Genomic DNA, 12,854 nt, shown 5'->3' with positions numbered 1-12,854 from the left:
CATGAGCAGTCCAAACACTTCACAAGTGCTTCAAAAATAAACACATTTGGTCAAAAGAACAAAATATTAGACGTTCGAGCACGCAAATAAAAATGTGGAAAATAGATAAAGCTACTGCTATCAAGACAGCTGGACTCGTAATCGTCGCAGTATATCGGATTTCCATGGCCTTGGGCTGTTTATTTACACAACTGCAGATGGGAGGCCATTATTTTGACAGATATTTTCGGAATAATATTAAAGAGTATTCTGTTCACGTGACGTGGTGTATGTTGCTGCTGTTTTGGTTAGCGACGCATTTCAAATGGGATAAGGAGTTACTGTATTTTTTGTGCCTGTGCTAACCTAATATTGCAAGGCATCTATTGTTTGTGGATGATTTGTTTATATTATTTGCAATGTACAGAATTTAGAAAGAGCATATTGTTATAAATTTTAAAATGAATACACCACATATTTTGCAATTTACTTTGCTTCAGGGTCACAACAAGGGCCAGTCAGAGATTGTGTGAGGGCCAGATGTGGCCCCTGGGCCGTACCTTGCCTACATCTGGTCTATTGTCTTCAGAAGCACTTCATTATGCAGTCATGTTTGTAATAGTGGGGGATGGACACCATGCACTGGGCATATACGCCTTGCACAATGGTCTATGTGTAAAATTGTATAAAATAATGTAAACATTTAGTATTTATTTGGGTACATGTCTATGCACTCTTGATAATTCCAAATTTCGAGGAAAGCCCTTTAAATCGAGGTTAAGCGAACTATTTTATGTGAACTTATACATATGCATGTTTACTGCAATGACTTTTTCGACACACAGGGGGGGTCGCTGAGGTCCCATCTGTCTGTATTAATAAGCTAAAAACATTCACAGCACATTAAGACAAAAGCATTGTCATCCTCACCCTTTCTATAGAAGAAAAGGGCAGTTGCCATAGAGACTGACACTGTTGCCTCCTGCACCTCAGTTTGCCTCTTGCGGCCTCATGTGACCTTCTCCCATGCCATGCCTCCTCCGTCCTTTCCATCTAATTAGTGCCCCACACCCCCAATCTCCATCTTCACGCTAGCACCCCCACTTCTCTCTCGTGGGTCACGCTCGTTTACTTCTCCGACGTATGGGGGATGAGGAGCTACGTGTTAAAGCGCTTATGCTGTTTGTGTACATTTGCAGCACTAAATGTCATCATCTTAATCTAAAGAGTGAGCCAAAGTGTGTAGGAGTGCCACACTGCATATTTTATTAAAGGCGAGGGAGCTCTTTAAATCAAATAAATAAATAAATGAATAAATATGGGTCATTTGCAAGGTTAATGGAGTTAAAGAAAACTAACAAAATAACCTTCAGACTGGCATTTGGGGATTGTGCTGGATGTGATTATACGATTCTTTGTGATTTTTTTCATCTTATCGTGCATTCAACAAATACTCCGTATATAAAAAATGAAAACAATGCAAATTAAAATGAAATTATTAAAAGCAAAAAGTCCAAATGAAATAAAAGAAAATAACTGGGGGTGAAAAAATATTATAAAACATGTCAAGGAAAAGAGGGCTTGTTATTATCTCTTATCTTATTATTATTATTATCATATCATCGTGTGCATCATTGCTATTTGCTTCAATGTGGTGTCAAGCCTGTGAGGAGTGAGAAACACCCTTGATGCCAACACACTGACATCCTTTCAACTCTAAACTTGTACGCAAACATCTTGGCCTCTGCGCACGGGCAGAACTGTCACTCATAGAAGCTAAATCACGTCTCATTAATAATCTGCCAGACTTTAGAGATGGAGAGAGGCTCACTTTGCAAGGGAGGAGGGGGAGGCAAAAGAAGAAGAGGAGGGGGAGGAACGGGGGGGGTCCAGAGGCATCAAATGGCCTCTCTCTTCAGCAGCTTGCGAGTGATTGCGCCGTATGAATAGACAAAGAGCGAGGCATTGTTTAGGTTTGTGTGGCCCTCTTGTTTCCTATCATACTGACCCCGAGCTCTCCTTTCATCTCTCGCTCTCCTCCGACACTCCACATGCATGCTGGATGAGTACACAGGAGAGGAGGGGGGGGGGGGGGGGGGGGGGGGGGGTCAGGGGAAAACAATTATGCTTAGCACTCATAAATCCAGGGGACGTAATTCGCGAACTATTCACGATTAATTCTTCTGCGTGTTTGTAAATGTGGCTAAGTGAAGAGAAGAGCGCCGTTGATGCTTAAATAAATGAGCTTCTAATTGGATTGTGATTCATGAAATTCCCTTGTTGTGTTGACGCAATTAATAGCATATGAAATTGCAAATGAATCCAAAACGGAAACATGCACTTCACTTGCGTTTATGTGACTCTCTCACTTTGATCGTCATTAACGCCGCTATCATTGCATTTATTTTTATTCCTGCCAGGACGAAATGAAACGACGGGAAGTAATGGCGAGCGTGTTGAAGAGGAAGGGTCAAGGTAGCAAATCCTGTTTCATGCATTCCAATGGCGCCGCTCAAGTTGTGGCAGATACTGCAGGGATGAATTATGAACTGCCATCATATCATGAAGTTAGCAACTCAATAAATTGTGGGCGTGTCACAAATGACAAATGACTGTAGATGTATTGGAATGTGACACATTACATCAAGGTTGTACCGCAACTTCTTCACAAACAGCATTTTGCTTCGCTAATATTTCCATAAATGCCATTCCCAGCAGGTTATGAGCAAGCTCAAATATTTCTGGTTTCGCAAATCGCCGACATAAGCATTAGCTTTAAAATCGCTCCGTATGGAAAGGAGGGAGGAGAAGGTATATATATCTTTTAATATGTGACACAAGGTTTGACAGACCTGATGTTCTCCTGATTCTTATTCTCCATCTGTGCCGGCATGCTTTTGTCCAGGTTGGGGCTAATGTGAAACAGACCAACTTGACTGTGATTGCAGATTGCGATGGAGAAATGTGTGTGTGTGTGCATGGAATGAATAATCAGTGGAGGTAATGGGGGAGACCAGGACAAAGGAGGATGGAGGCCCTGTATCAGCGCTCAGTGTGTGTAGGGGGGGTTGGAAACGGGCAGTATGAGGCAGCTTGCTGGATGGAGCCCTACGCTAGTGCAAAGCGCTAAGCCTAATGGGGGGCAGAGAAGTTAATTCCACCGAGCTGGGGCTTTATCTCATTTTCATACATATGAACGCGTCGGGCCGAGATCGATTACCACAAACAAATTGAAATGCTTAAGAGACCAAAAAGGCTCGCAGACCGGTGAGCAGAAAAGATGGGACAAGAGGGGGGGAGGTGACGTGAATCTGTATGTGTCTATGAATTTCTGAATTTACCGATATGGATGGAAAGACACAAATCACCCTTGCATACTGATTGCTAGCTTCCCACACACGGCTATTATTCAGCTCCACGCATGAAAACAACTCATTCCAGTCAATAAATGCCTTGCCTTGAAGAGAAACGGCAGCTAGGAGCAAAAATCAGAGGTGGCTTATTGCATGATTAGACTCCACAACACTTTCTTTTCTTCTGAAAACGACACCCAATTCTGTGTTCCCTTCTCACTCCACATTTCCACATTTGACGGCTATAGACGTGAAAGGTCTACTTGTTTTACATGAAACACTAAGGGTAAGCGAGGATAATTTTTTTTTTTCCAACCTCTGTCCTGAGGGATGAACACACACACATAGCTGACCGCCTTTATTTCAGCTTCTCCCTTTTTTGCCTTGACTTCTCCCTAGCGCCCTTTGTAAGCACAACACACTGTGCTCTGTCAGGATGGCCTCACGCTCCACTGCTTGCTGCTGCAGGCACACCAGACGTCACTTTGCATTTCACTCGACTGCTCTGTGTATGTATGGTTTAGTTTTTTTTATTTCGAGCACACAATTGCGCACATGTCCGCATACTGTACTGGATGTGTCCAACGGGGTTGCGCAAGGACACAAAAGGCTATGCCTGTTTAATTTTGCAGCTTTATAACAATTATAACTTATTATAGACATTTAGAAATAGATGGCTGGTACTCACCTTTGGGTTTCTGTTCAGCAGCCTGCAAGAAAGAGAAATAGACTACCGTGAAATAAGAATAAATAAACAAATATTTTTTTTAAATTTATCATTAAGCTTGAACAGACATGGAGCTACAATCAGATGCATAAAATATTCCAAAACGTGAAAAATTAATCTAATTAATCCTGATTGATTGTCATTACTATTCCTTAATTTGTTTGACAAAACCATGAGATTTATTTATCAATTCAATGGAAGTGCGTGCGAATCACCTTTTTCTGAGCGATGTCCTTCTTGATCTTCTCTTCTTGCTTTTTCTTTTTCTTTTCTTCCATCAAATGGTTGTCGTTCTTGTTTACCTTGCTTCTCTCAGCTGTAAAACAACAGAGTGAGAATTGTGTGATTCACTTTCTCCATATTACAAGGTACACAAAACTGACATGTCATTCATCAGAGGGTTCCAAACATATTTGTGCAAACTAGAAGCTCGTTCCATTTGATTTACTTCAAGCCATGGCAAGAGTGCTGAGAAAAACTTTCCATCAACAACATTCCCTTCATATGTAAATTGCGCTTGACAGGTCCAAGGAACATTTTTCCCTTTAGTCAAAAACTATAATAGAGACCTATAAAAAAAAAAAAAAAAAAAAGAAACCATTGAAGGTGGGAAAAGTGACAACATGAAATTAATTAAGAAGACAGATAAAGCCAGTGACTAGCAAAAGTCAAAATCATTGTGGAAGGAATCAACGCAGGACATTAACGAAATGACAGAATAACAGAATACTAGCTGTGTGAGTCAAACTTGACGCATAGCTTTCCTGAAGGCCAGAATGTGTTGTAATCCCTTCATGACAGCCAGGAAACTATTGGAAGTATGAACTGGGTCTTGCGTCCGTGTTTTTATACTTGTTCTTTATATGCTATGGACACCGAATATTTTGTCATATCAAACTGATGATACCTAAAAATTAATCGTCATCATGTGAGAGTAATCTGATACCTTTGGGAGTGCTTGGAAATCAATCCTATGCGCTAGGGGCAATTTAATACATCACAAAATGCGTAAAGTAATAAGATTTTTGAGCAGAAGCGCGGCTCAAGACGTGATATACAAGGGCTCACTCTTTTAAATATTACCAACACAACTGTCACTTAATTTACATAATCAGCCAAGTCTTTTTAAAATTATGCACGGCACTAGGGCAAATCCCACAAGAGTTGGTATCAACTTACTCGTGCTAGCAAGAGATGTTGAATAGCAAGTAGTAGAGTTCAGAGGTCATGCTAATCATAGTCAATAGTGAATTAGCAATGCTAATGTTGGCAGATGTGGCACTGGAAGCTCAGTCATCTTTGCAATAATAAACGATTAGAAGAACATTTTTTTGTCAACAATGTGGACTTTAAAAAATTACAAGGATAAAAATGTTATCCTTGGTATTTGCTTCTTCAAAGATGTAGCTTGTTGAATATTGATTGCCGTTTGGATCCGCTAGGAATTCTCGCCACTTCCTGGCTGTCTTATTTCATGATGTCACTCTCAGTTTCACACCATCTCATCTTCATCTGTCCAATCACTACTTTTTAAATTAAATCTGATTTGCTTTTCAATCCTCTCTTTGAGCAAAACAAAATTTCAGTGCACATTTGAGGGAAAACTGACACTTTCTTGAGGGTGTTTTTTTCTTTTAAACGTGACAGCAAGGACAGCTGGATTTTTTTTTGCTGACGACAAAAATGGCAGGGTAGGCTCCCTCGCATATCCTTATTTCTTTCTCTCTCTCTACCGCTGACACAAGCATCTAATCAGTGGTGACCCAGTACTGCATAATTCAAACCCTGTATTCTCAAAACAAATAAAGTGCAACCTCTGGTGTATTCATATTTCGAAACAATGAAAAATAGAAATCAAAATAATCAACTTCAGGGTCAAAAGAAATGAATTTCATGGAAATGCTGGTGTTTTTTTATTTTTCCTCCTCTGATGTGATTTTCTAAACAACCCTTGTTGATTCCAATTATTCTCTCAAGAAAAGTGTCAAAAGGCCTCCCAAAAAGGCAAACATCCTTTCATGCACAATAAACAGGGTTCTCTGGAGGCACAGAGACTATTTGTGTGATGTCATTCATGAAACGTTTACCTCATAATTTAATAAGAATTGGAGAAAAAAAGGTTTCCCTGTATGACTAAACACTTTCTTTTAACTATGACTTGATTGTAGTTCCATAGAATCGAATGACAAACGGACATCGTGGGAGTAACTGGCACACATGAAACACAGAATAGCGAGAAGAACAGTATGGAGAGACAAGATGACGACACACACAAACACACATGGTCAAGCCCAGAAAGAGGCAACGCTTGACATAGAGAGACAGCAGAAAGTCGGTGTGTCTGGTGCCTGTCTTTCTGTCAGAGATTCTGGGGAAAGCGAAAGGGGGATGGAGGAGAAATACAAGTGGGAGGATGAGAGGAGGGGGAAAAAAAACAGGCGGCGGATGAAAGCAGACAGAGAACAACACCAATTAAGAACGACAGCCGCCGGAGAACCAGACAAGACGGAATGAGGAGCTAAGGCTGAAAGTGGGGAAAGGCGGAAAAGAGAATCCTCACTGGGTGTAGTAAAGAGAAAGAAAAAAAAAGGAAGTATGCATAATGGAGGCTGGTAGACAAGGAGGGAGAGCGAGAGAAGTGGGGGGGGGGGGATAACCATGTGCCTTGATTACTAATATCCATGGGATGGCGGAAAGAATAGCGAGAGGGATACAAGGACGACAGGAACCTCAAGACGAATCAAAAAAGAGACGACGCTGCAGGGAAGACATAAAAACGTGGCGCGTTTTGAATGACAGGAGTGAAGCAATATCGTCTGCCATTGCTAGATGTTGTGGTAAACCTGCGATCCACCACTGTTGCCAGTTAGCTGAGCCAGACATTCCTGTGGTTTACAAAAAAAGCCACATGACTTTTATGAGGGAACAAAGACGGGAGCTGTTCTTACCTGTGGGATTATTATACAAGGTCAGAAGTTGAACACAAACTGTAGTGTAGCGCTAGTTCAAAGTTTTTTGTTTTTTTTTAATATCCTGCCTGCTCTAAGTCAGCTGATAAGCGGGTCAGATAATGGATGGATGGTGCACAAAAGTATAAAATGTACTTTATTGCCACGAGACCGGACTTGATCAATGGCTGCTCGGTGGGATTTGTTGACGTGACTGAAGGTGGGCGGACAGTTGTGTTGGGGGAGCGGATAAAGTCCAACACTGAGGCAGAGGGAGTTGGTGCTATAAATAACACCTTTGAGGTTTGCACAAGGGTAGCTTCGCTGGGGAAGCAGCCAAGTTGACATGAAACTTGAACATGGCGGCAGCTCATTAAGAAAGAAAACATCACGAGAATGAGGCCTGCTATGGCTGCTTAAGCTGACAGAATTCAAAAACGTGTCAAGGCATCCTTTTGGACTGATTGATTGTCTATAAAATGCATGGTGAAGTTTAGGGCTGCCATTATCGATTGTTTTTAGAATGGATTGCTCCATTGTATAATTGGACACAATTTTATTGCCGTTAAAGTTTATTGAAAAAACATCCCAATTATTTTACTTTATTTGCTATTCTTTAGTGATTAAAAACAATTAAACAACAGTTAGTCAATACACAAGTAGGATTGATGGTCATTGTCCTAACAAAAGATAAATCAGTTTGTAAAAGAATTATTTTGAGAGTTTATGTTTATTTATTTTTATTAAAAGTTCATTTATTAAATGGGTTGGACAATGGCTGAATGTTAGAAGTCTTGTTTTAGATGCCAGCAACTTGACACTGCACAAAGGAAAATGTCAAATATCTGTCAATTTACACAGACAACAATCAGATTTATATAATTAAAAGCCGAAACAAATGAACAGACGACATTCTGTGATCGACACCCTCAAACTCTTGATTGCGTAAAGTCCAATCGACATATTTTCAGTTAACTGTGCGGATATCAAATAAAAAATTACTTTTTGAAAAAGGGAGGCTCCCTCAAACTCTTGATTGCGTAAATTCCAATTGACATATTTTCAGTTAACTGTGCGGCGGATATTAAATAAAAAAAGACTTTTCGAAAAAGGGAGGCTCTGTAGCCTTAACGCTAATCTCAGGCGTATGCTAGTGCTATTTACAAGGCCTTAACCGAGGGCTTTAGATGTGCTGTGGGACTCGAGCCCTGTTACATAATAAGCAAGTCTGTCTAATGTTAGTTTGACAATGAAGACTGGAACATTTAAATTGGATATCCCGCAAATTCCCAGTCAGGGTTCTTCCATGTGATGCCATGCTCCTTCCCACCGTGCCTCCAATTAGCCAACACGACAGCGAGGGAGGGAACAGGGGGCCCCCAAAATAAAGCTCCATACACTGAACATTCCCCTGGAGCCGTGCCAAGACTCACAAGCGTCAGCTCGCTGGGTTCCAGCTGCCCCCCTTCTTAACCTGGCTTATCCCTGTTGGGCCCCTTAAACCCTGCCTCTTCTACGTGCACATACATTGGGGGAGAAGGAGGCATAGAATAGGCAACAAAAGTAAATGATTCAATCTCCCCTATAGGACAAAAGTGATATCCGGGTTTCAGCGTCTTAAAATACAGAGCTTTTGTGGGAATCTGATGACATTGATAATCAACAAAGTGTTCTTTTCAGGAATATTTGAAATACGTTGTCTTGGTCTTTGTTTTTCTTTTTCATCGTTACTGCTGAGAACAACCTAATCCACATATACAACTCAATTATTTCAATGTCTACATCAAATTCAACTGACGGGCATCCATTTCCTTCGCCCCCCTCCACTTTGAAAATAACCATTCGCAGTCTACATGATAATGTTAATGGCTTTTGACAAGCACAAAGTGAATCCAGCTGATTGCGCTGTCAATGCCCCCTTAGACTGGAGCAGCACCCTGCGGCGGTGTTAAGTGTGTTATCTATCTGTTCTGTGCCAGTTGTGTGAAAGGCTTTATAATAACGAGCTCGGTAACCACCACGGTTCAAGCCTGGGCGAAGGTCAATGACCGGGGGAAAGGGGATAGACGACATAAGCCACTCTTCGGAAGCAGGACTTAGTGAAGCCAAAAGAAATTCTTGAAAGCAACTTTTTGTTTGTTGGAACTTGGAGCCTCTTGGGAAACTGCTTGAAGTGTTTGCCAAAAAATGCTTGCCGTGAGAGTTGTGGGATAGAAAAACGAAGTGTACTACAGCTTCCAAGTTGGCATTGTGATAGGCACAAGGACAGCAGCATGAGGACCAAACCGGGTGCAGTGTATTATCAGTAAAAGGTCACACGATAGAAAACAAACCTTGGGTGATATTTTCAAATAGGACACAGCAGGCGGAATGGGTTTGTTCTTGAGGATGTGAAAAGCCTTCAAAAATAGTGAGCTTCCAAGAAAGAAAATGCCAAATACACACAACCGTGACTGATCTCCTTTTTAACTCAACCTTCTTAAGTGTGGATAACAGGCTGCCAGAGATGAATTAATGGTCTCTGTCTGTATAGTTGACAAACTCCAATAAAAGCTTTCAAACAACATGCAGATCTTTTCTTCTAATTCAAGGCAACTTGTAAGAGGATTCACCCGCACGAGGTGAACGCAGTCAGTGGGAATGCCCCATGGTTCATTACTAGGTGCTTTAAACTTCATAACTCATAACAAAAACTAAATACAATATAAACAGCTGATATTGAATATTTGGATTCTTAAAATAATGTCTTGAAGCAATGAAGAAAAAAAATTCCAACAATAAATAAATAAAAGAAATATTCCCATAATCATTGCATAAATCAATAGAATAATTGATTTGAAATATATTTGATAGCTGCAACTCTTGCTATGTATTGCTTACTGTGTTGCAGACCTCGCTTTTGCACAATTTCTCCAGACAGTATCTACTAATTTATCTTTAATTGATTCAATAGATCTTTAACTGTTGAATGGTCTTAACTTGTATAGAATCAAAATAGAATAAAAATAAATAAATACTGCATTAATTGTACTTGAGATTTCACAGTCAACAGTGTCATACAGACACCAAGTATGACACATTTTTGCACCGCTCAATCTCATCAAGAATGTCATAAAAACAGGGACTGGCAAACCGTAACAATTCTATGGCAGCCACAGCCACTGCATTTGAGCTGCAATCATTAATCATAAAAGGTAGAAGGATTTTATCCACCGGGGCGGCTCGCTCATGTCCAAGTTACGTGTTCTTTAAAGGCCGATAGAGGGGGACTAACAGCAGACTGCTTCTTAACAAGCGTAAGCTTCATCTCCTCCCCCTATTCTATCGTTTATGGGCAGCAGAGGGCCCCTGCGAAATCTTTTCACAGCCACCCTTTTATTTGCAACACGTCAGCCTTTGCGAGAGATGGGTGGGTGGCTAGGAGGGACTTGACCCTCCAGAAGAAAAAAAAAAAATTTTGGTGTGTGAGCCAGCTGGGTGTTTAAGGGCATGCGGGAGGCACCTCATGACCTGATTAGCAACCGCAGTGCATTAACTAACTGCCAGGACCTTGAGCTTGGCCCAAAAAATGCTTGCGCACGCCAGTAAAACAGCATTGAGGCTGCAGGAAAGCATTTCAGCTCTCCACATGAATACGTGTTGTCGCTTCTCGCAACAATTTTCTCATTTCAACACGCCACTGGTGTGTGACGATTGAGATAAGACAGTTCTGACAGAAGATGACAGAGGGAGGAAAATAGGGGGGGGGGTTGAAATTGAACAGGAAATTATGTACTTCAATTAAGACACGCAGAAGAGATATTAAATGCTGTACTTAGGCGCCTGGGGATGCGGGAAATGGGGGGGGGGGATGCAATGCAATGGAAGGCGACAGTTCAATCAGTATCTGGAGCTGAGGTGGAGGAACAGAAGATGGGCGTCTGGATAGTTTAATAATGTTCTTGGAATTAATGTAGGGGATTTTACAAGATATATGACGGAGTTACAAGATGACATGAACCACAAGCAGATTACACAAATTCAAAAAGGCATTTTGCAGTCAATATGAAAGCTGGCATCATGTCATTGCATTACAGCAGAAAGTACACCCCCAAAGGCATTTAAGCCTTTGTATAAACCTAAGGAAAGTAAAGTAATACATTCTTCGCTACGTGAAAGAAACTATTCACATGTGCAGTGTGTTCTCAGTCCCGCTCAACCAATCACAGAGAAGCTGTGATATAACACTTAAGTTCCACGTAGAGTTTCATAGTAAATAGATTTATAATGTAATCATTACATTATTTATTACATTATGTGTACCTGTACGTAATGCTTCTACTACCTTCAGCATCAGTTTGTTATTTCTGCTGGAATCCCCATTGAAGCCATTGCAATTTTTATTTGCAGGGTTAACATAAAATAGCGAAGGACATTCTATCTTAGAGTTGATAATCGTATGAGGACTAAAAATAGGAAGAAATATGGTGAATATAAACTTACCTTGGGTGAAACACGGCTTTTGCAGCTTTTAATCAATCCCCGGTGTTCTCTCCAAAGTTACCCGTAAAGCGATGGAGCAGATTCAGTAAAGACTTGGCAGCTTCGCCGGCGGCCGCCGTAGCAGCTTGGTGACAGGATTGCGAGGTAAACAACGCCCCCCTCTTCAGCCCCACATATAAAACCACAATTTTGTATTGTGAAGCTTGAGGGAAACATTTAAAAAATGCCGCACAAAATATAAACGCTAAAAAGCCATATGCGATTTAGAATAAGGGGCGGGGAGGGGGAGGAAGCGTAGGCAACAACAACAAAAACAAACGATACGAATAGGAACGACCTTGTAAAAGGCAGCTAAATTGTTACAGACGACGTTAGCCAGTAGAAGTTGAGCCTCGATACCCCCCTCAAAAAAAAGAATAAAGAAAAAAAGAATGGCGCAGTTTTTTGTCCGGATAGCCGACAGCCGTCCGAAAGCCAGCCGACCAACTTGGTTTAAAGTGCAAAAAAAAAAAAGAAATGTTTCGTTTTTAGGTGACCAGCGGGACGACTAGTGACGCGCCGGCTACCGCGAATGCAAAGTGAGAAGCGACTCCGGGAAAATACATTCTGCAAGGGTCCAGACGTCGCAGAGCACGGCCATGGCAGGCGTTTCAGTGAGCTCTCGGCGTCAGTGGTCTCGCAGCCATTTTGTTGAGACTAGCAAACACCGCAGTGTCGCTTCTCTCCTCCTCCCCCGGAGAGCAGCCAGACCAGGAAGCGGCTGAGGAAACGTCACTACGGGCCAGCCAATCGGGAGACGCGACGAAACTCCGCCCCCGCCCCCAATTTATTGTTCATATTTAAAGAAAGAAAGAAATTGTTGGACACACTCCCAGAAACACTACAATATACCCTGACTATCTGATGTGCTCTTTCTTTTATTTTTTTAAAGCGCCATGTCAATATTAATAATCCCAAACAACAGCAACATAAAAAACGTCGAGACTTTCCCCCAGCCATCCATTTTCCATACAACAAAAGTCCCATTTAAAATCCACCTGTCAAAGGTTAATGTAGTCATATCATATATGATTACATAATTGAACGTCTGTTTCTGCTTCTGCTTCCGCCATCTAGACCATTAGTCTACCCTGCATTAGATTTAAACAGAATGAGTGGAGGGACTGCAGGCCAAAAAGCAAATGATGGTGTTCACGCCCACAACGTCGCAAACATCCATTGCTAAATATGAGCCTGAATGTTGGGTTTCTGTCCATGTGTGAATAACACTTCATTCTTCCACTGTACTGTTGACACACGTTCATTTTAAAATGAATTTGATAAAAGCGACACACTCTTTAATTAGATTTGGCGCTATTGTTTACC

General features: G+C 41.3%; 1 protein-coding gene across 2 annotated transcripts in view; it reads right to left on the bottom strand.

Moving 5' to 3' along the window:
• Positions 1 to 12,234, bottom strand: part of tnrc6c2 (trinucleotide repeat containing adaptor 6C2) — a 32,539-nt gene extending 20,305 nt beyond the window's left edge. For both annotated transcript variants that reach the window (XM_049720824.2, XM_049720825.2), the window contains exons 1-3: positions 11,490 to 12,234; positions 4,275 to 4,375; positions 4,021 to 4,042 (exon numbers count right to left, since the gene is read on the bottom strand). In XM_049720824.2, coding sequence (XP_049576781.1) covers positions 4,021 to 4,042; positions 4,275 to 4,337 — 85 coding nt within the window. In that variant the 5' untranslated portion in view covers positions 4,338 to 4,375; positions 11,490 to 12,234. The remainder of the gene's footprint in view (positions 1 to 4,020; positions 4,043 to 4,274; positions 4,376 to 11,489) is intronic.
• Positions 12,235 to 12,854: the final 620 nt, after the last annotated feature.

This window comes from Syngnathus scovelli, chromosome 5, assembly GCF_024217435.2.
Source record: "Syngnathus scovelli strain Florida chromosome 5, RoL_Ssco_1.2, whole genome shotgun sequence".
NCBI classification, from domain to species: Eukaryota; Metazoa; Chordata; class Actinopteri; order Syngnathiformes; family Syngnathidae; genus Syngnathus; species Syngnathus scovelli.
Note: the sequence above shows the minus strand (reverse complement) of the source record. Positions and strands in the feature narration are given on the sequence as shown.